This window comes from Anolis sagrei, chromosome 2 (genome assembly GCF_037176765.1).
Source record: "Anolis sagrei isolate rAnoSag1 chromosome 2, rAnoSag1.mat, whole genome shotgun sequence".
In the NCBI taxonomy this organism is placed as follows: Eukaryota; Metazoa; Chordata; class Lepidosauria; order Squamata; family Dactyloidae; genus Anolis; species Anolis sagrei.
Window position 1 is genome coordinate 128,821,871 of NC_090022.1, and position 23,767 is coordinate 128,845,637.

At 42.4% G+C, this 23,767-nt stretch overlaps 1 protein-coding gene across 4 annotated transcripts in view; it reads right to left on the bottom strand.

Annotated features, from left to right (window-relative positions):
- Positions 1-23,767, bottom strand: part of CYTH1 (cytohesin 1) — a 67,351-nt gene that overhangs the window by 8,884 nt on the left and 34,700 nt on the right. For 2 of the 4 annotated variants that reach the window (XM_060764365.2, XM_060764366.2), the window contains exons 2-9: positions 10,812-10,894; positions 9,020-9,084; positions 6,995-7,061; positions 6,143-6,261; positions 5,204-5,284; positions 4,897-5,009; positions 4,041-4,189; positions 3,581-3,693 (exon numbers count right to left, since the gene is read on the bottom strand). In XM_060764365.2, the coding sequence (XP_060620348.1) occupies positions 3,581-3,693; positions 4,041-4,189; positions 4,897-5,009; positions 5,204-5,284; positions 6,143-6,261; positions 6,995-7,061; positions 9,020-9,084; positions 10,812-10,894 (790 nt within the window). Of the gene's footprint in view, positions 1-3,580; positions 3,694-4,040; positions 4,190-4,896; positions 5,010-5,203; positions 5,285-6,142; positions 6,262-6,994; positions 7,062-9,019; positions 9,085-10,811; positions 10,895-16,404; positions 16,597-23,767 lie in introns of those variants that run through there. The other 2 variants (XM_060764367.2, XM_060764364.2) reach the window with 2 other exon arrangements.

A 23,767-nucleotide genomic window follows, 5' to 3' on the forward strand; every position in this document is an offset into this window, starting at 1 on the left:
GTGGCTGGATAGCATGATTTTAATAGTGAATGCAATGTTTTAATATGTTTTAATGTGCTTTAATTTTAACGTGCTTTAATTTTAATTTTAAATGTATTTTAATTGTATGTTGTTCAAAGGCATTGAATAGTTGCCTATATGTAAAGCCGCCCTGAATCCCCTTCAGGGTAGAGAAAGATGGGATATAAATAGAGTAAATAAATAAATAAATGAACTGGGTAACTGTTTACACCCTAAAAAATATTTTGGCTGGAAACTCATACAACCCCTCACTATGAGCCATGCTGGCTAGGGTTGATGGGAACCCTCGCCACAAAATATCTGGGGCTTCACTGCTTCCCATGCAGGCATAGCTTTGGGAACATCTTGCTTTTGTTGGTTGTTGGTCGGTTCTTGCGCCACGCAGGCTACATCTTGTCCTATGTTCCCCCATCCCACAATCCACCAAACCATCCCACATCTTAACCCGTTCCCCAGGGACTGTGCAGCCAAACAGCAACAGTAGCAAGAGCGGCAATGACTAATGTATCACCAGCAATTCAAAATAAAGAGAGAACGGAAACATAAAGAAGCACTGCAGCACGCCCCTGGCCCCCGGCGAAGCTAGCAAGGGGATATGGGGAGTACGTACCTCCTGGAGTTTGGGGGGCAGGGAAAGGCAGAGCCAAAATCATGGAAACATACAAAATGAGGGAGAAAAGAAAATTAAAAAACAAAGGACTTCAAAATTTGCTCACAGCGCACATCCCCAGTTGCTGTCAACAGGGGGTGCTGCCCAAACTAAAAGGTTGTTGAGCAACGGTAGAAGGGTTGGAGGGTGGCCACAACTTGAGAGGAGGCCAAAATCTCTCCTGTTACTAATGCAGGCCATTCTTTCCACCAGAATACTAAAAATAATCAGTTTGCCCTACAGCTTTTGGGGTTACCAGCATGCCATGGTCAATAATGGAGCAACCTCTGGCATAAAAGTTCACCACCACCACCACCCCCATTTCTAACTATGAGGAATTGTTGGCAGCATCATGAATTTGCTGGCCACAGAAAATTCTGTCTCAACAGTTAGTCATTTTAGTGGAAAGGAAATTGATGGGTGTTAAAATGGCCTGCAACCAGGATACCTCCATGGGGTTTGAGTCAGGGGGGCATGCATCATCAAGTACAAAAGGATTCAGCCAGGGGACAGCCAAGAACCATGTCTCCAAGATCCTGTCCACAAAAGGAATTACCTCTGGTGGTTACCACCTCATTCTGGCGCATTCATAAACACAGTGGTCTTAAGATCTTAGCCATGTCTTTCCTTATCTGCCACTTTCTCTATTAGGACTGCTCAGAATTACATACTGGGAGATCCCAGACACTGAGAGAACTGGCAAAGTTATAGAAAGCTGTCTAAGTAACAGACCTTTTCACAAATCATTAGGCCAACAATGCTGGAAAATCTGTTATATAGTGATCAAAGAAATTTTCTGCAAGTGGTGTCCATTATGACCTTGGCCAGAGGACACTCCTGCAAACCAAGGGACTTTGTTTACCCAAAGTTGAAGTCTAGAAGGATCCCCATCTAAAACATCTTCAGCCAGATAGAAGGGCTCTAGACATTTCCCAAGGGATATGCCCTAGAGCTCTTTGTGTCGCTCCCCTCAACTGCCCTCAAGAAATGGTAGCCACGGGAGGAATGCCCAAGTGGGAGGTCATGTGGGAATGGATTTCCAATGCAATGTTTGAACTCCTTGCATTAATACATCTGAAGGATCCGAGTCATATTTTTTAAAAATCACTTCAAAATCTGAAATCCAAACAACATTTTAATGCAAGATACACACTGAGATTCTCCAGAGGAATGTTTTCTGAACTGGGACACAAAGGTGTTGAAAGTCTGAATCTCACTGACAAATGCTCATTTACTGTTTGTTATAGTCAAGGCTTGTTTTGCTAAAAGTCAAGGATCGACACTAAGCCCCCTTCCTCTATCAAGAATTTAAAAAAATACTGCCAACTTTGATATATATTATTCTATGTATCTATTTTGATAGCCAACTTGGCTATAGTTCAGTCATGTTCTCTCTCATTATCTCTCTTTGGTTACCCAGATATAAATACTATGTGTCTTAAAGGACTAAGCAAACCACAGAATTTAAATATGTGTCACTCCAAGGTTAAGTCTGAATGCAAGCAGCATGTTGGATCAACCGGATTAGCCACCTCTGGTTTTATGGTATTCCCCAAAAAGCTTTAAATACACATCAAAATTACAGAACGCACAAGTCAGTTCATATAAATGACACTCGCACTTGTTCTATAATTCCTGAACATGCTTGCTGGGGAAATGTAAGTACTAAAAAGAGTCCAGAGAGCCAGCATGGTGTAGTGCTTTGAGTGTTAGACTATGACTCTTGAGTCCTGGGTTCAAATCCCCCCTAAGTGATGGAAATTCACTAAATGGCCTTGGACAAGTCACTCTGTCTCAGCCTCAGAGGAAGGCAAAAGGACCCTCTCTCTGAACAAATTCTGACAAGAAAACCCTGTGGCAGATTTGCCTTAGTCACCATTAAATCACAACATGACTTGAAGGTTTTGCATCTCTCAAGTGTCTCTATTTTTACCAAAAGGGGATTTAAAAGGGAAAGCAGTGGAAGAAATGGGACTCTTTTTTTTCTCATGCCTTGACTGAAAACAACAGAAAGCAAGCAGTAAAAATGTGAGGATTCAAACTCAGTCTTAGCTCAGACAGCATTTGTCAAACTGCACAGGGTGTACATCTTTCTGCTTAGAATCATAACTTCTGCTTTGATTTTTGTTCATAAAAGTCTCAAAGCAAAATCAGAAAGGTTACATTCACAGATGAATAATTCAATTAGCTACATTTGATTAGAGATTCAGACGCAGCCAATCTGAATATTCAGAGGATTTGAGTTTTCAGTTTTGATTTGCAGATTCTAAGAGATTTGAGAGCCCCAAAGGAGGGAAACACAAACCAACCAGACAGGGAACTCACTCCAGCCAAATCCTGGGAAGATGACTAAAAACCTCTTGAGTGAAAGGGAAGAGGGTGGCCAAGTGCTGCACAAGGAGGGCCAGTGAAAGCCTCGGAGATGCCATGCATGCACTGCCGGTGTGTGGGATGCGTGAGGCAATGCCAGAGGCTAGACTGCAATGTGACAGTGAGAAGCATGGCACCATAGTCAAAATCAAGCTTCTGCTCAGACAGTTGTGACTCATGATCTTGGAGCCAATGGAAAGCTGATGTTGCTTCTTGTTCCTAGAACGCATTCAACCGAGATATCGTTCCCACTGCACCCACTCCCATAAAAGACTGGTTTGACCATACACAGGTTAAAGAGAGCCACAGGATACTAGCCAGAACCACCACCAAGACCATTCTTGCTGGATAAGCTCCCCAAACCAGAAGTTTTCTGGTTCTATAGTAGGTACTTCATTCTGGACTGTATGTGGCCACAAAACCCATGCAATGAAAAATCACCAGACTCCTGCAGAGCTCCATGCTTCCCTGCAGCCCATGCCACAGCAACAGCAGCCCTGCTCCCTGTGGCCCAGGCTTTGCTTTGTGCAGATGTACCCACCGAGCTTCAGAAGCCAGCCCTCCCGGTCCGGATTGAAGAAGGTGTGGGTCAAGTCATTACCATCATCCTCAGGAATTTTGAAGGGCTCATTTTTTATGCTCTCATAGAGATTCTGGCAGGGGCAAGAAAAACACAAGTGAGTTTATTTCCACTTGCACAGGTTCCTAAGTTTCTGCAAGCCCAGCTCCTAATTCCAGGTTAGCAGGATGAGAAGAGACTATAGTTGCGTAGTGAGAGCAGAGGGTCAGCATACAGAAGATTCAGTTCCTGACTTCTCAGCAGGCATAAGAGCTCTTTCCTTGATACTCTGGCAGTTGGACAGACAAACAGCTGGCTTAGCAGACAAAGAGTCTAGCCTGTAATAAACTAGCACTCTATGAGCTCATCTCCTCTTTCCCCCAGCCAGCATCCAAGCTCTGTTTTCAGAATGCATTCCCAGTCCCTTTCCACAAAGCTTACCCTGAGCAGCTCCTCAGGCAAGTCGCCACCATCATTGATGCCACGGTTCATGGCAATGAAGCGCTCTACACCTGGCTTGTCCTTGACATTGGGGTTATGCAGGCTGGTGTTCAGCATAATGATGGCAAAGGAGAGCACATAACAGGTATCTAGGGGGTAGAAAGATAAAAAGGCAGGAGGGATTAAATATGGTATAGAATATCATTTAAATTCCATTATAAAGCAGTAAGTCCAAACACGTGGCCTTTTCCAGATATAATTTAAAGTGATGATTTTAAGCTTGAATCTCACAAAGGGCTTGGAAATAAGCTATTACAAATACTGTTTTCTTCCACATATGCATGCCCACACTTTATTATCTGGTCTAAGTTTCCCTGCCAAATAAACTGAGGGAGGTAAATCATTAGGAAGAAGGCTTTTCCCAATAGCAGTAACCTCCTGGTAGAAAAAGCTGCATGGGCTCTCCATCTCAGTGGCTTCTTTGGTTCTAAGTGCCATTGTTTTTATACTTATTTACTCCAAGCTGCTTTAAATTTAAAGGTAACACAAAATCATATAAATAAGAAATATTCTAAATAGCATAATCAAGCCAGTATTTCTTGGGTTGTTCCTTACTTTTTAGGGACTGGATAGGCTCTCAAGCTACCCTAGTTGTGACAGAAAGAGGATCTTGCAAAAGAAGCTAACAAAAAGCTCCCCAGTCAGCGGTTCTTCATTCCTCAGCAACAAGTCAGGGGATCTGGTAGTAAAGGCCAAGACAACTCTACGATAAGCCTTTTAGAAAAGCCTGCACCCTAAGGAACGTTGTGTCTGATGCTATCATAGCCTGCACAATGTCAGATGCCAAGTTACAAACCTGTTGACTGGAAAACACCAGGGTTACATTGACAGTATCGTTGTGCAAATGCTTCCATCATCCGGTCAATCTTCTGTGCTTCACCAGGCAGCCGGAAGCTCCAAAGGAACTGCCTGTAGAAGCCACAAAAAAACCAAGAACATGTCCTAGTAAGGCGGTGAGCAAGGATGTCACAGAAATAAGCCCCTTAGTGGTCAAGCTGTACGAAATAGTAGAACCCCCTGCTCTACTCCCAAAACACTGTTGGTCATCTTTTCAGGGCAGCCCCATTGCCAGAGCTCTACTCCACAGCTGTGCCATCACTCACCGCAATGCCTGTACAAGATTGAGGTCCGTAAACTCATGCAACTCTACAAATGAATGCAGCACCTGGATATTGAAGTCATCTCTACAGGAAGGAAAAAGAACAGAGTGAACACAGAAGTAAGGAATTCATCTATAACATATAGTTACTTATTATGTAAGGCTGCTCGACATTGTTTACTGCAACCAAGTGCTATTCTCTCCTTCCTTTATCACAGGAAGCTGTTTACACCATACTGGACTATGAATTTGCTTAGATCAGTACTACTACACTGACCACAGGGCTGTCCATAGTTGCAGCTATTAATTGACCCCATCTCCTGTTCCATTCAGTTAGAATGACAAGGGAGTGAAGATAGGACTTTCCGTGAACAAGACTTGTGGCTCAGCACTAAGCTGAAATCTCTTTCCCTGATGGTATGAGCATTACAAGAATAAGAACAAAGGTTCAGAATCAACATATATTTAAAAGTGCCTTAGCACCTGAAAAGCTTCCAGCAGTACATTACATGGCAAAGATCATAGGCTTGCTGGTGCAAAGCTCTAAATGTTAAACAGCATCAAGGCAGCTTCGGAAAAGCCTTGCCAAACACTGTCCAGCTGCAGAAAGAACAAAGCAGCAGCCACAAACAGTAAAAAAAAAAAAAAAAAAACAGTCCCATTTGCCATTTTTCATAGTCCTTCTCCCAACCAGAATGAGCAAAAAATAACTCAACCACAGAAAATCCGTAGGCTCACTAAGGATACTAGAAGCTCCAGCTGATCTAAATGCCTGCAGTCACAAAGCAGAGCAAGTGAAACTTGTATGTCTTCTCTAGATATGCCTCATGTGATGATTTCTCGTTGAATGTTTTTGAGGCACAGGAATCAAGATGGAGAGACACAGTTGCTGTGAAAGAAGGCTGAGTGCCTCAAGTCAAGCCCAGCATGCCTACTCAATTACCTTTCACCTAGGTAGTCACCGATGGCAGTCTTGTTGAGTCCTTCACCCTTGTAGAGGAACTGGGCAATGTCATCACGCGTGTTCTTCAAGAGGTCATTCTCTATCAGGAACTGGATCCCCTGCAGCACAACAGAAAAAAAGAGGGTATCCTTTTAGATTCCCCTGACACTTGGATACAGGTATGGGAATTAAAGACCTTTGTAATGCTATGTAACACAATAGAGGGGAATTCAAACAGCTGTGTATGTTATATACATTATTTTGCAGTCCCCAAGATAACACTGAAGGAAAGCCATATTACAAACAGTGCAAAGAAGGTGATCTGGGGTCAAGAGAGTAATGACCAGCCTCTGAACACTGGAGGAGTGTTCTGACTGAGAGAAGATTTGAACCAGGGACTATGTAGTTCACAACTCACATCGGAGTCACTATGCTACTCTTTCTGTAGGAGTAAATCTGCCATCTTGGCTTCTCCAGCATGAGCCAGGACTGTCTGCCCAAATATGCAGGTAACGTATGACTTGTTGGTGAGCTTGGTTTAACATTTAATGTCCACCCAAGAGTCTTGGGGATAGCCTTGGCATATTAGCTTTCCCTGAGTCAGGAAGAAAATGCTTGAATAGGGAGGAAGACAGCAAATACTTCTGAGGAAAGAGGGAGAGTGATTATCCAGTAATTACACAAAATGAAGGACATACTAAAAATATCAGCACAAAATGGGGGGGGGGGGGGGGGCATAATAAAAATGCCAGTTTTGACCAGATCCTTTAACCTTGCCTGCATTGGAGGGTCTTGCACTGATTCCTAGAACTTAATTGCTGCCAGAAACTCAGCAAAGCCCACACGAGTTACCTTCTTGGGATCCATGTTGAACTTCTTTCTTCCCATTGCCACTTGCTTGTTTCTCTGCATGGTTTTCCTAAATGACATAAAAGATTTGGTGAAATCTCTCACCAGTTTCATCACCAAGAACAGTTTGTAGAGTAAGATAGGCAACTGTAAGAGACTAGGTGTGTGTGTGTACATATGTGTGTGTGTGCGCATTACCCAACCAGGAGTCCTTGGAGAACTGCACCACCACCACACATACCGTAGACTTGACAAAAATATTAAAATTTGTTTTGCCCCAAAATTCTTTTTACTGCATATTGGGGGAGGACATTTCATTATTTCTTTGGCCTCCCATCTAGTTATGGGCCCGGGAGAGGACCTTTTCTTTTTTACAATAGGAAACTAAAGTTCACTTTCTCAGGGTTTAAAATGGCACAGGGGCAAAAAGTGTGCCTGCAACCCCTAGAAGGCATTTTGGAGCAAAAGAGGACACAAGAAGACACATTTTGCTCATATCTACTGTAGATTCTACTTAAGCATGTTTTAGAGTACTATAATTTATGATTATCCTGTCTCATTCACAGAAATGTTCATTGGGGTCTACATTTTTTTTTAAAAAAATCCTGTATAAAACTCCCTTTATTCCTTTGCTTCCTTATGTCTTTTTTATTTCTAAAAGTCTGAGAAGAGAGTAAAGAAGGAATAATTGCACAATGTTTCTTGACTGATAGGATTAGCAACTCTCCAGTTGGGACAAGCAAGGAGTTCAACCACTTGCTTTTCCATCTCTGAGTAAATATACCATCTCCACTGCTCTCTCACACAGAGAAATGTGCATCTTCTATTCTTACTTTCAAGCTTAAATTCTGAAATACAAATAATTATATTCCCCACCCCAAAATATACATTCTCTTAGCTCCAGATGAATAGATTGATGTTCGAAGACCTCCTATCACTAAATGGAGACTGGGTCAGGGAACTGGCACAATTTAGCAAGCAGGTCTCTAGGTAATACTGCAGGTGCCTTGACTGAGTAAGACATGGGAAGAAGGAAAAGCCCTTTGGGTTGGCCTACATTGCAAGGGAAACTATACTAAGTAATTGAAAGAGACGTCACAGTTCAGTTTCCATTGACAATTTAGGCCACCTAATCTGCTGGTGATTCCATCTGTCCTCATTCAACATAACAGCTTGAGACCAGGAATCTGATGCCAGATGGGAAACAAGACCAGAATCAGAAGAATTGGGGAGAGAGGATGAAGTGGGAGAGAGGTGCTCCCTGGAACAGATCAGAACCTAATAATCTTTGTTGATATTAAGGCTAACGAGAAGTCTGAGAGCTTTTAGGCCCATGCCGCTACATACACCATTGAGCGCTATAGCTAGCCAGAACTCAGACCATTCATTTTGACACTTGAAATACATTTTTGTTAATTTCTTCAATTCCACAAGATAAATAAGAGTAAACCGAAGAGGCCAAAATATTTTACTGTGTAACTGCATGGCAGCACTTGTTTGTGATGGCTTATGCACTTTTGAACATTGCTTCAGGCACAGAGTGGGCTAAGTGCAACCTGCAGTTGGCACAATGGTTTTTGCCCTGACCTCCTTGAAAAAGTGGGCATTTCCATTTCAGTGGATATATTTGACTCTCAATATCTATTCATGCCAGTGTTGTTTTCAGTTCTGTTGTCAAGTATTGTTGAAGGCTTTCATGGCCAGAATCACTTGGTTGTTGTAGATTTTCCGGGCTATATGGCCATGTTCTAGAAGCATTCTTTCCTGATGTTTCACCTGCTTCTATAGCAGGCATCCTCAGAGGTTGTGAGGTCGCAACCTCTGAGGATGCCTGCCATAGATGCAGGTGAAACATCAGGAGAGAATGCTTCTAGAAGATGGCCATATAGCCCAAAAAACCTACAACAATCCTCTGTTATAAAGGTTTTGGCAGTCTGTATGCTTTATTTTGATCAGTATCCAATCTCATAAAACAGTCAAAACCCCAATTTTCACTCTCCCCATCTGTCCAAAAGAAGGAAATCTCACCTCTCTTCTGTGGAACCCAGGTTCTCGATTTCATTAGTCACCTCTGCTATCTCATCTTTCAGGCGCTGGATGAGTAGGGAGCACAAAACAAAGAAAACAAAACAACATGAATGATAAAATTTGCTGGAAGGGAGGAAAGGAACAGCATTTTTTAAAAAAGGTTCTAAATTACTCCCAGCCTCATCTAACCCCTGTGCCTTTCCCCAACCTCATTAATCCAGGCTGGATAGTAATAAGTGATTGGAGGAGACAGATAAGAAGAGATGGGAGGAAATAAATATTTTCCTCAATGCCTTCTACAGATCACAAAACAGTCTTGCCAAGACACCACTGCTAGGGCCCAAGGCCCAACTGAAGGGATGCATGAAAAAAAGGAGAGTAGGGCTGCATCCAGACATCTAACAAACATATCTCTCCATTCCACTTAAGTGGCAAATACCTGTCCCCTAGGCCAGATGTTTCACAAGTCATCAGTGACAGCCAAAGCCTGATGCAGGCACCCACTGCCCTGGGATAGTAATAGATCTGGGCTGTGGGTGCAAGTCTGAGGCATGGTGAGCTCCTCTAGAAAGGAAGAAAGGCAGAAGGAAGAGTGAGCCCCTGGGGCTAACACAATTACTGGGTTAATCTCATTAGGAAGCAGCCAGCATATGGCAATGATTAGCTGCTGCTCCTGCCTTACTTATTGTTGATGGGATTGAAGACCATCCCTGTCAAGTACAGGACCCGTAAGAAAGCCAATACAAGGAAAAGGAAGCCAGACCCAAGTGCATGGATCTCACTGGCCAATGAAGAATGCAATGAGTGGGAAACAAATAGGAGACATTATTCAGCATTATTCTGGAAGGCACACCCTTCATGAAGAACACACACTTTTAGTGGTTACCTGATACCTTAGCAGGCATGGAAGAGGTAGATGGCAGGTGTTAAGTTGCACTGTAAGAGCAGAGACTATATTGTCATATCCTCTACTGTGTCAAGTCCATACAGAGCACCAATCTGACAGGCTAAAGCTAGAAGTGCAAAAGGGGGGGGGGGCTCCCCACCAGCTTAATGTTTAGATCAAAGTATCCCACTGGCTAATCTATGCCTCTGGCCATTATGTCACCCCTCCTTTCCCTTGCCGGAATGGCCTGAATCATGGCTCCTTATTGATCTGTAGTGACATGTGCCCAAGACCCTGCTGTGTAGACTCTCAAGGCTGTCATGCAGAGAATCTTTCAGGAGGAGTGCTTCTTTTCCTAATAGAGGAATACAGAAAATAATGGTTTGCTGCTAATTCAAGATGCTGAGGAACAGATTGCTATCACTTGGGGCAAGAAAAAGGAATTTTATACAAGCTCAAAAACATTCCTGTATTTATATTTCACTTTTTAAAGACAATGCAAAATGTTACGTTTCAAAATCAAATGGTATGGAGCAAACATAATGAACTGGTTCTAGATCGCCTAGAAGTGGCAGAGAAGTCATTGCCCTTTCTTTGACCAGAGGAATGGAGGAAGACTCAAAGATGGCACAAAGTATTGCCATGCTAATGAGACACACAAAAATCCCAGTAGTGTGATCATTACTTGGTTTCTTGTGTAAGCAGCTGCCTTATACCAAATCTAGCTCCTTATCCACATTGACTGGCAACAACTCTTCAGGGTTTTGGGAGAAGGTGCCTTTCACTTTCCCAATACTATTTGGGAATGGAGAGATTAGGACCTTCTATATGTACATATAGTATGTGCTTTGTCACCAAGCCCCAACCTTTTCTTCTGCCAGTTATCTCTACCTTGACTCAACTCACCTGTATGTCTGCCAGCAGTTCCTGCTTTCGTCGTCGGATATTCTCAAGTTCCTGGCACTCCTCAGGAGTCAGGTCGCTGGGCACTGTGAGGGAATGAAAGAAAAGAGAAAGAGAGAGGATTACTTACCATGAGTGCCTCTGTGTGGTAACACAGTCTGCCTCTTGCAGGACAAACCCTTATAGACAACATAATTTTAATGCACAATATTTTTTAGGACCTAGAGAACAGAAATGCTATACTGAAGTTTTCATAACAAGGCTACAGGGTCCTGCATTAGATTACAAACCATGAGAAGCATCACTGTCTCTTGCTGGATAGTTGCGTGATTTTGTATCAGACCTTGAGCCTACACTTAGGAACATGTTTTTGAAAATATCACACCAGGAGAGATGAGGAAGCAATGGCAAATTCAGGCAAGTTTGTTGGAAGTGGGCTACCTCTTGCAAAAAGTCTATTTTTAAAGCACCAGAAAAACTAACGTATGATCAACTTCTGTAGGATCTCATCAACGAAATCACTCCTAGCATTTTTAATATAGTATTGTTATTTTATCACTGTTTTTATAAACATTGCTGTATTTTATGGGTTTGACCACTGCAATATTGTGAAATGATTTAGGGGAGAAAAAATAGTAATGAATTAATACCTAAATACGATTACTAGAACAGTTCTCTAATGTTAAGTTTTAAAAACAAGGTGGCCAAACTACAGGCCTGTGCACACATCTTCAGAAGGTAAATGGGTGAGGCTGAATATAGGCTTTGCTGCCCTATGAAAGGCATTCAGAGCCCTTTTGAAAACTGAAACATAAACAAAATTGAATACTTACTGCAGATGTGAGCAAATCCAATATGCTATCTAGTAAAGACAATAAGGAATCATGATGGGAACGTAAGTTCAGCAACAGTGAGAGGGCCTCATTTTGCTCCTACCTGTCCTAGAGAGACCAAAGCAACCAGAACTTTCTAGGAAGAAGCAAAATGCCTACTGAGTGACTAGCAGGTCCCACATAGCACACGGATATGGCTAGCAGGAAATAGGAAGCAGTAGTGAACCCAGAATGCTAGCCTACACCTGCATGACTGCATAGAGTTCACCCAGTAGCTGCCTGAGATAGACATTTTCCAAATGCCAATGAAGGAATCTGAGCAACGCTGCCTTACATCACATACTAGTCCCTGCACAGAGACAGGATTTTTGCTGATTATGTTGGCTTCAGATGGGACAGAGTCTAGAGGTCAGTATAGAATAGGGACAGATACACAGTTCTCATATATAAATACCACTCAAGCCATAATGGGAGAACCATCATCCTGGCCAGCCTGTAGAGCAGAACTGGGAGTAGGCACCTTTGCCCTTTAAAAGCTTTCTTGACATGTGAATGGAGAGGGGAAAGTGGCCCTTAATGGAAATGCAAACCCAGGGTTGGGGTGTGAAGCTTAGCCCCAGCCTTGAGCCTACTCAAGAGAGATCAGATCTCCTGACACAACAAGGCTCCATTGTGTGGCTGCTGGAACAGAGAAACCAAACAAGGGAAGCGCCTTTTCGTTTGCTTTGCAGTTGGACACGAGGGCAGGAGCCCAGAGCCAAGCTTACTGCAGCTACAGCATACAAAGGAGGCTGCTCTTAAAGAGGCAGCAAGACGCCCTGCTCCCAACAGGCAGGGCAGGTGGGGCAACACACAGCCCTTTAAGAGGTATCTCCATTTGGCATTTGACCTGCCAATTACTAGGCTTTAATTGACCAGTATAGCTTTGTGCAAGTTCTAATTTCGACAAAAGTTGTCTTTTATTAGATACACAGGGTCCTATTACAGGAAAGCCCACTTCCACACAGCAAACTCTGTGGCAGACCTCCCTCTGGACCACTTCTGATAGAATCACAGAGTTGGAAGAGACCACAAGGGCCATCCAGTCACTCTTCTTCAAAAAATAAAATAAAAATGTGAGCATATCTAGATAAATGCTGAATTCCTTTCCTAATGGAAAACATCTTTCATCCTACAGAAAAGAGGATGAAGTGTCTCCTTAGCATGTTCAAAACAGGTTGCTGTAAGTTTTTTGGGATGTATAGCCATGTTCCAGAAGCATTCTATCCTGATGTTTCGCCTGCACCTATGGGAAGCATCCTCAAAGGTTGTGAGGTCTGTTGGGGGCAGGCATGTAGCCAAGGGGGCTTGGGAGGCTTGAGCCCCCCCCCCCCCAATTCTTATGGTGGTCCACGAGAAGGCCTTACTGGTACATTATTTAAACTGTTATGTTTATTCATATCATGATCTGATCACCATGCTCAATATATCCCAAATGCATGGGGTAACAATACAAAAGGTTTGCTAAGGTAGACCCTCTTTCACTCAGACTCAGCCCCCCCCCCCGAATCAAACTCAGCTCCCCCTGAAACAAAATCCTGGCTACAGGCCTGCCTGGGGGCATCATTTGTTGAGATGTGATTAGCTGTCCCTGATTGTTTCTTGTCTGGAGCTCCCATCTTTATTTACTGTTATGATTTTAGAGGGTTTTTTAAATACTGGTTGCCAGATTTTGTTCCTTTTCATGGTTTCTTCCTTTCTGTTGAAGTTGTCCACATGCTTGTGGGCTTCAATGGCTTCTCTGTGTAGTCTGACATGGTATATGTTATTATAGTCCAGCATTTCTGTGTTCTCAAATAATATGCTGTGTCCAGGTTTCCAACAGATCTCACAACCTCTGAGGATGCCTGCCATAGATGCAGGCAAAAAGTCAGGAAAGAATGCTTCTGGAACATGGCCATACAGCCTGAAAAACTTAGTGATTCTGGCCATGAAAGACTTTGACAATGCATGTTCAAAATGCTTCTGACAAATGAACATTTCCTTGCCAACTTGCAGATTATGAAATTTGTCTCATTCATTCTATTATACTACAATAGCAATGATAAGTAACCATCAGCACCACTGCCCTTGCTCTCATTGCCTAAGAAGTGGCTCAAATCAGATTCAAAAGAAAGGAAACAGTTCAGGTTTCAGACTCAGGTACTTTGTCTGCTGAATGTACATTGCAAGGATGATCCCTGTCAAGGTCTTCCTCTGATTAAGGAGTAGACCTAGAATCATAGAATCACAGAGTTGGAAGAGACCACAAGGGTCACCCAGTCGAACCCCTGCCGTGCAGGAACACACAATTAAATCACCCCCGGTAGATGGACATCCATCCTCAGAGAGAACTGTACACCTCTCCAGAACTGCACACAAGCATGCTCCTGATTATGAGCCCATACATGAGCTCTACACTAAAAACAGCTGCCACTCCTGAATCAAACTCTATCCAGCCGGAATCCGAGGCACCTCATTCCCCTCCCCATGCCACTTTGTCACTTGTGGAATTGTCCAAATTTTAGTTACAGAAGCTAGATTTTCATACAGAGTCCAGGAACAACATCAAGAAAAGTATTGGAGCCAGATACAAGTGAAGCTGTCAAGATGGACCTGTACAATTTCCATCATGTTTCCTATATATATTTCTGTTGAAAGATGGCAGCAGTTTAAAAAGTGGGACAAGCGTGGACTTTTGGCTTACGCAGATGAGGATAAACCAGAAGGTGCCTTCCATCCTGCTATCAGAATACAATAAATCAGTAGGGCATCACATATAGTGGATTGCTTTACCATGGCCAAGGGGCAGCTGAGCTGCCAATATCTGATTGGACAATTGACCAGCATCCCTGACTCTTGCAATGCTAATACTACAGATAGTGTTTGGTTCTATGAGACAATATTGTCCAGGAGAAGGATGTTTGTATATCTAACTCCATATGTTTAGAGAGACAACAAATTTGACAAAACGTAATGGATAGTTCAGATCCAATATATTTCAGGCAACACCTTCTAATCACTTGCTACTGGTGTGCAGCATTCTCCAGCACAAACTCCCATTCCTCTAGTGATGGAAAGCCTCCAAAACATACTAGACTCAAATTCCCTTTTTCTATAACCAGGCTATCCAATAATGAAGAAGAATGAAAGGGGTGATCACCTTCTGGAGAGCCCTGTTCTAAATGTCACTCTCTTCTCACAAGATCAAGCAAACACAGATCCAGTATCTTCTGCTATTAAAATTCAGGAAGTGGGGTGGACAAAGCTTCTGATACTAACATTTTCTTCTTTCTTCACAGACCAGCAGATTTTGGTGAATGGGTATCAGAGACCTTCTCAAGCCTATCTGCCTGAGCTTCTGGGTGAGGAAAATGCAATTTGGAATAATGTGTTTTCTTGTCAGAGAAAAGCCATATCAGCTGAAACAGGAATCCTATCTCACTCCCAAAGACGGTTTTGGTCTTCTGCACTTGTCTTCATCAAGGGAGAGAATAATGTTTTTAAACTACAATTCCAGTAAGAACTAGTTAGTATGGTAAGTTAGATATGATAGGAGTTAGAGTCCAACACAGCCACACGGTGCAAGGTTAGTGAATGCAGGCATACAGGAAGACTTGTAAAAACAGGAAAAAACAAAATAAATCAATTATCTGTCATTCCATTTACTGTTAATCAAAATGTTCTCCAGCCCTCCTAGAGCTTGATCTAATAGACGAGATTAAATTATACTCAGGCATCCTAGGAAGAAGTAAAATAAAAAGGCCCAAAGACATTAACTATTTGTTCACTTCAACTCCCTGTAATATTTGCTCAGATATTGAACCTCTGCTTTTTTTTTTCCCCTTGAAGCTCATCTGTTGGCCCCAACCTTTGATCCACAAGATGAGTTCCCTTGACCCATCTTAGTTTTATATCCCTGCTACGAAAAAACTCACATTTTCAGCAAGCTACCAAAAACACTATCTTGAAATATCATCTATCTGCCATTGCTCTATACTCTCTTTCCCCATTGCCGGGAGGTATAATGGGGGAACAGTCTCTGGCCCCAATACCTATATTTACCCAGAGTGCATTCCAGGAAATACTAGTTCTGCCTTAATTTTGGAACCTTACACATCCTCGCAGAAGAACATTATAAGTCTCATAAGTCTGCCATTTCTGTCACAACCATACTTGGTGCTCCTGTTTTCCACCCTGTTTAGAAGGATGCTGCCTCTTCCTCCCATGTAGTGGGGTGAGGGGCCCATTTCCATAGTAGATCGGACAGCAGTGGGAAAGGGAGTTTCTGGGATGAGCTGAATAGAGATTTCTGTACAAAACCCAGCCAATTCCTAAAATGATACTAACATTCACTGCATCTGCCCTTCACCTTGTCACCCTTTTCTTTGGGGCATCTCTGTGCCCCACAAGTACCAAAGATGGGCTCAAAGGAGAGAAGCATCCACACAGCACCCTCCATCTCGTTAATAAGCAATAGGGTGAACATGAAATAGGCAAGCAGGCAAAGGAAAGAATAGCAATGACAGAACTGAAAGGCGCGTGGCACCAAGCATGGCTATGACAGCAATGACAGACTTATGCAGCTTTGCATGAAGAAGGCACAGGCACATGCTGCTCAGGAATGCAGTTGTGCAAGATGATCATCAGCACAGAGAGGGGCCAAATCAAAGTGCTTCAGATCCATCAAGCAAAAACAGAATCCCCATTTGCAACACACACAGCACACAGACACAGTGCCTTACCAAAGGCTGCCGCCCTGCTTTTTCCGCCCGCTGCCAATGCAAACCCTGTGATGCACCATCAGTGCGCCAGGAGCCCATGTGCTGGGGAGCTCAGCCCTGTCAGGGAAAGGGGCTGTGTCTTGGCCTTCCTCTCCTTCTCCTCAGCGGAGCTTCTCTGCTGCCTTCCATAGAGGAGGCTGGTCGCTTTAGAACCGCCCACCTGCCACGGCACAGAGACCAGGCATTAACCCCCACCTGGCCAGGCGGCTGCTCGGAGAGGGGACAGAGCATGTGCACACACAGAACAGAAACAGAAGTGAATGAAACTGATAACTCAGCAGCAGGCAGCTCTTGTTCTTTCAGGAGCAGCCCTACTCCCCCCGCCAAACAAGGCCTGACATCTGGGCTTCCTAGCAGAACTATGTGTCCAAGAAGCAAATTCTTTTCAGCTGCTTGAGAATAGTTGAATAGTTTTCACAGCATCACTTTGATTCCCAGTTCACTACTTAGTGGTATCAAGTACTTATTTCTCTTTGTGTGAAAACTATGGCATAGCTCTGAGATATATTTCTTTCCCATATTATAATGCAGGCCAGACTTCCCCAACCCAGCATCCTTCATATAAAAAGGAAAAGGGTTCCCCTTGACATTAAGTCTAGTTGTATCTGACTCTGGGTGGTGATGCTCATCTCCATTTCTAAGTTGAAGAGCCGGTGTTGTCCGTAGATGCCTCCAAGTTAATGTGAACAACATGACTGCATGAAGTGCCATTACCATCCCACCAAAGAAGTACCTACTGATAATAATAATAATAATAATAATAATAATAATAATAATAATACTTTATTTATATGCAGCCCTGTCTCTCCAAAGGGACTCAGGATGGTTTACAGATAAAAGAACAAAATGGCAAACATTCGTTGCCAAAATGAACAAACATCAAACAGCAATAAATCTACTCACATTTGCATGTTTTTAAACTGCTAGGTTGGGGCTAACAGCAGGAGCTCACCCCGCTCCCCAAATTCAAACTGTCAACCTTTCAGTCAACAAGTTCAGCAGCTCAGTAATTTAACCCTCCATTATCTACAATTAGCATGTCTGTTGACTGGGAATGGATATGTCAGAGTTTCCCCACCAGAGAGGGGTAATCCTAAAATCCAGTGTCCTGTGGCACAACTACTTGCTGCCATACCCTCCCTGCCAAAAGCAGCTTCAGCTAACTCAAACATTACAAACTGATTCCCACTTTGCCATCCAACATGCTTTTAACAGATGAGCACTGGTAGACAGTGCTGCTGATGAGGTCATTCTTCTAGAGGAATGGGCAACATGCCATCTGGTACCATAACATCTAGCATATCATAGCAGGTCAAGATGTATGATTTGTTCCACCTGCTGAGAGTGGAGACAAAAACCTCCTTGCTCTTTTACTTGAGCCAGAAGGAGAGAAATAGGGCACTCAAAACTCAAAACTGCTGCTCTATGCACATCTAGAATGTACCAGGTTCTTGATCAGTCATGGACAGAAGGATGGGAGAATCACTTTTTGCACCCTATGAGGTTACTTTGGGACAGGGATATAGCCCGGGGGGGGGGGGGGGTAAGTCATGAATTTTAACTGGTTAACCAAATCCCCCTGCTAAGTCTATGAGAAGCAAACAAGTCTCTCCAGAACTACAAGTACTATCTCAAGCAAATTTTGACAATTTATTCACAGTAATTACTTGCAGCAATAGCTGATATAGTGGAAGCAACCAAGTTGGCCCACCCACAACTGGTAGGCAAAGCCTAAGGCATGGGAGGGATTTGAAGTTCCCCATGAAGGAGACGAGAAAATTGATTTAATTATATAAAATAAAATATAGAATGAATAATACTATTTAAATTATTTTGTGTTATGGAACTGCTTCTCATGATTTGTTTAAAAAAAATTCAACCCCCTGCCCCACCCCCCGAATTTTTTTTCTGGCTACCGTCCTGCTTTGGGATGATAGTCAGGTCCAGACAGAGCACTATAGATTTGGTCCTGATAACGCCTTGTGTTTCTAGAGCACCAATTCTAAGACCCTGCATGCCGATATGATGGTGGAGTTTCTGGACATGTGTCTAGGGAGGCCTCTCATAGTGGCTCAAATGAGGGTAGGATGCCTTTAGCACAGCATAATTATCAACTGGAGGTTCTCTGATGAAAAATGAGAGCTCTTTCAGGAATCTTCGTATGGGAAGGCGAGCTTTGTGTGACGTGATGGCAGCAATCAGTTTTCACTATGCTAGGCTTCAAACATTAGTCTATGCCTTCCTGTGGAACAGGTTGGATATGTTGAACTTCAGGAGGTTCATATTTTTATATGTAAGCAATCTCCAAAATGTTCTGAAAGTATTTCCACAGATCCTGTTGGTTAATGGCCTCCTGGATGCCAGAATGGTCTTTATCACCTTGCCGGGATATCTGTAGTCTCTCAGCTGCTCTGCTTAATCACTAAGCATGATTCTGCGTTGGGATGACAAATATGACCCCACATGAGCAGAAGGATGGAGTCCTTCGATGTATGTCAGTTCAGAAAACTAGGCCATCCTATTCATATCGCCTTGCCCTTCTCCCTACAGATCTTTGCCATCACTTGGGATAGCAGTGCAACTAGTGGCAAGGCCTTCTGGCCACGGAACAGCTACTGTGCCTATATTCTCATCCCTTTTTGCTTGATATCTTATGATGACTCTCTTTAGTTTGAGGCTGTCTAGCAGTGTGAACAAGTCTACTTCTAGCTAGCTGAATGAACATTTCAGCTCAGGTGGAAAAGCCAGCAATTTGCTCCTCTGACTTTGTGATCCTTGTCTTACCTGCACTGGTTCCTATCATTCAATAATTCTGGGGAATGATGGTGAGGGGAGAGGTAGCAATGAAAGAAATTGGAAAATATTACCTTTTTGGCAGCAGCCAAAGTTAGTAATAAGATAAAATATTAGTAGGTAGGCCAGAGTGATGGCTGAAGTAATGCAAAAGCCCAATGTATTCTAATGGGGTGGTAATCAGGGAAAGACTGGCTTTTACGCATTGCTCCCTCATCTGGGGATACTGTTTCATCTGCCTATAGAAACTAGTGAGAGGAACAATCCAATAAAAGGATGTTCTGCTCTTTTCTGCTGGGAAAGCCAGCAGAAAATAATACAGTGACATTTGATCATGGTTACAAAACACAGGAATCTACTTTTTAAAAAACAACATCTCTGTCATGTGATTTTTGTTTCGCGGATTCTTGTTGGCATCAATTCCATTTGCATCACTTTCTACTTGGGTCTGGGCATAAAGGCCCCAATGTCAACCCCTACCCCACCCTGTGTGTCATTCACACATATCAGGCATGGGCAAACTTCGGCCCTCCAGGTGTTTTGGACTTCAACACCCACAATTCCTAACAGCCTAGTGGTTGTTAGGAATTGCCCATGCTTGCGTCTGCTTTACATGATACATTGCTTTTCTTGTTTGCAATATGTGCGTGTTTGTGATGGATCCAATTTGAAATCACTATAACTCTGCACCCACGAATAGCCTATGAATGAAATTCTAATAAACTTGATAACTCATTAACTGTTTGTAAATTTTTGTGTACTTGTAACACATTGCTATTGTGAAATATACTGCTTAGAAATTGAGTCCATCATTTTGAAACACCCTCTATATCTGCAAGATATTTAGAGTTTGTTATTTAAGAAGGAAAACAAGCATCCAGGAAACAGAAATCACCACCACATTTTTTCCTTCTGGGAAATAAATATAGCACAATATATTTATTTCATCAAATCCTTAGCAGGCCAGTGAAATTTCAAATTTCCTTGAATGCACCTTGCTTCTGAGAATGATTTCATGGGGTGGGGGCAGGGGAGGTAGGAAGAAAAATGATCTGGAACAAGAATGGGGGGGGGGGGTCACTGGATCTACCCGTATGCAGTGTTTTCAGGAAAACTCACTGGGTAACCTTTGGCAAACCACACACGCTTGCCCCCACAAAATCCCATAATAAGTCCTTGTTTTCTCTTCAACTCTGTTAATGAATTATGTTGTATGGTGTTAGCTCATTCACATGGCAAGCCAGGACACTTAACATAAATATTCTATTCAGTGCTCAAAAACATAAGCCTGGCCTGAATCTCACTGATCAGAAATGAGAACCCAATTTGTTTGTTCCAAGAACTATAGTTAGTAAACTTGGATGGGAAAAATGATTAAAGAAATACATACTGGAAACTAACGTCTCGTGGAAAGGAAATGTTCAGGGAGATGTAATATTCAGGTAAGAACTGTTCAGCAGTGGAATATGCAGCCTCAGAGTATGGTGGAGTCGCCTTCGTTGGAAATTTTTTAGCAGAGGCTGGATGGCCATCTTTTGGGGGTTCTTTAATTGTGTATTTCTCCTTGATAGAATGGGGTTGGATTGGACTGGATGGCCCTTGTGGTCTCTTCCATCTCTATCCTTCTATAATCCCAGAGATTTCAGAAGGGGTGTATTCAACTCTTGTTTATGCCTCCAAACTATACAGAATTTCCTGTGAAAACCTAAAAATACTACCTTGTGACTTTCATGCCCTTTGATACACGCCCACATATTTTCGGATTTGATACTGTTCCCCTGCAGCATAATGTTTTAAAAAGCTCTTCCAGCTCCCTTGTTTACAGTTCTCACTAGCAATAGTTTCCCATTATGGGAAAAACACAGTAGAATTCAACAAGCTGTAGTCCACAGGCTGTCATGTTAGCACTGATTGACTTGTCCACTTCCTCCTCTGTTTCAGGTCATTCCCTCTATAATTATGTTACTTCAAGTCAGCTCTGGCTCATGGTGACATTGTCATAATGTTTTGTTTCTGTTTTTTGCCAAGATTTATTTTGAGAAGCTTTGGTGTTGCTCTCTTAGGCTGAGAGAATATGATGCGTCTTAAAAGAGCCCCATGGTTGTGTGGGAATTTGAAACCTGCTTTCCTGAATCCTAGTCCAGCACTTGATTCACTACACCACAGTAGTCCATGCTCTCTCTGCATATAAACTGCAGTCTGAGAACGAAGTATGGGGAAACAGAATGGTTTCCAATTAGCAAGGAAGTCAGGCATGGCTGCATTTTATCATCCTATCTGTTTAACTTGCATGCTGAAAATATTATGTGTAAAGCGGGATTAGATTTGGAGGAAGGAGGTGTGAAAACTGGAGGAAGGAACATCAACAGTCTAAGATATAAGGATGTTACCTTACTTCCAGCAGGAAATATAAAAGACTTGGAACCATGATGAAGGAAGTCAAGGAAGAAATTGCTAAGGCAGGTTTACTGTTGCAAATTAAGGAAACAAAAATAATGACCACAGATGATTTACATAACTTCAAAATAAACAATGAAGACATTGAAATGGTCCAAAATTTACCATACCATGGTTCAATCATTAATTGGAATAGAGACTGCAGTCAAAAATCAGAAGACGACTAGGACTTGGAAGGGCAGCTATGAAGGAACTAGACAAGATCCTGAAGTGTAAAAATGTGTCACTGAATACTAAAGTTAGGATGGTCTATGCCAGGGGTCCTCAAACTAAGGCCCGGGGGCCGGATGCGGCCCTCCAAGGTCATTTACCCGGCCCTCGCACAGGGTCAACCTAAGTCTGTAATGATTCAAAAGCACACAACAACAACAGCTACAATTCTATCTCATTAGCCAAAAGCAGGCCCACACTTCCCATTGAAATAATAATAAATTTATATTTGTTAAAATTGTTCTTCATTTTAATTATTGCATTGTTTTTATGTGGTTTTTGCACTACAAATAAGATACGTGCAGTGTGCATAGGAATTCGTGTTGGTTTTTTTCAAATTACAATCCGGCCCTCCAACAGTTTGAGGGACTGTGACCTGGCCCTCTGTTTAAAAAGTTTGAGGACCCCTGGTCTATGCCATCGTATTTCTCATTTCCACGTGTGGTTGTGAAAACGGGACAGTAAGAAAATTGATAAGAAGAAAATCATGTGGGGCTGAAGAAGCGTTCTGAAGACCCATGGATTGCTACAATGTCAAATAAACAGGTCTTAGAGAAAATCAGACCTGAAGTTCCCTGAAAACCAAGATGGCTTGACTGAGGATGTCATGCTTTGGCCATACCATGAGATAACTCACTAGAAATGACAACAATGCTAAGTAAGTTAGGAAAAAGTTCAGGGTTTTCCCCTAGCATTAAGTCTAGTCGTGTCCAACTCTCAGGGTTGGTGCTCATCTCAATTTCTAAGCCAAAGAGCCTTGGAGACACCTCCAAGGTCTTTAGAATGGCATGACTGCATGGAGCGCCATTACCTTCCCACCGGAGCAGTACCTATTGATCTATTCACATTTGCATGTTTTCGAATTGCTAGATTGGCAAAAGCTGGGGCTAACAGTGGGAGCTCACCGTTCTCAGGATTCAAAACAGCGACCTTTCAGTCAGCAAGTTCAGCAGCTCAGCAGTTTAACCCACTGTGCCACCAGGGACTCCATAGATTAAGGGTAGTTGGGAGGAAAAGGAAGAGGAGACTCCACAAGATACTGAACTTTGACTTCTTTGATTAAGATACCTTAAATACATTTCATTTATTGGTGTTTACAACATGACAGATCCTTTGAGTGTTGTGACTCTTCACACGGGAGTTTTGCTTTTTAACTCAGACCACAAAAAAAAGCTTATGAAAGATGTGGCTCTGTTGTTGAACTATGTTGAACTGCTGCGTACAAACAATTCATCAAAAGGAAGAGCTGCCACCGGAGAGCTATTTAATGTAGCCTCCAGGTGGCAGAAATACAACATGCAAGCCAGTGATTCAGACACAAGGAGGGGAAAGAAATTTACTAGATTACAATTTATGTACAGAAATGTCCATTTTGCTCTCCTCAAGGTAGCATGTGAACAACTTGCAATATATGAGGTAGGGAGAGAATGTGCACACAACCCCATATCTCAAAAATGCTCTGCACTAAAAAAGTACACAGTTTTAAAAAAGAAATACAAAGATGTTTTTTGCCAATGCAAAAATAATATAAATTCATTAGAAGTGTGTACAGAAGGAATATATTTAAAATGCAAAAATATGCACACATTTTTGATAGGATGAGGAAAAGGTATTATTGCATCAATGATTTCTGTTGTTGCAACCAGATTTGGAAATAATAAGAATGTCTGTAGGAAATTGAGAAACTCAGTGAGTGTCAAATTTTTACACCCCCAGTTAAATAGACATAAAAGTATAAAACATTAGCATTAAAACTCCATCCAATCAATGTTCAAAATTCAAGAACCAGGGATACTAAAATGGGTATGACCAAACTATTTAAAAGGGCTGGGCATGGGAAAGTGCAAACAGAAAACTATAGGTC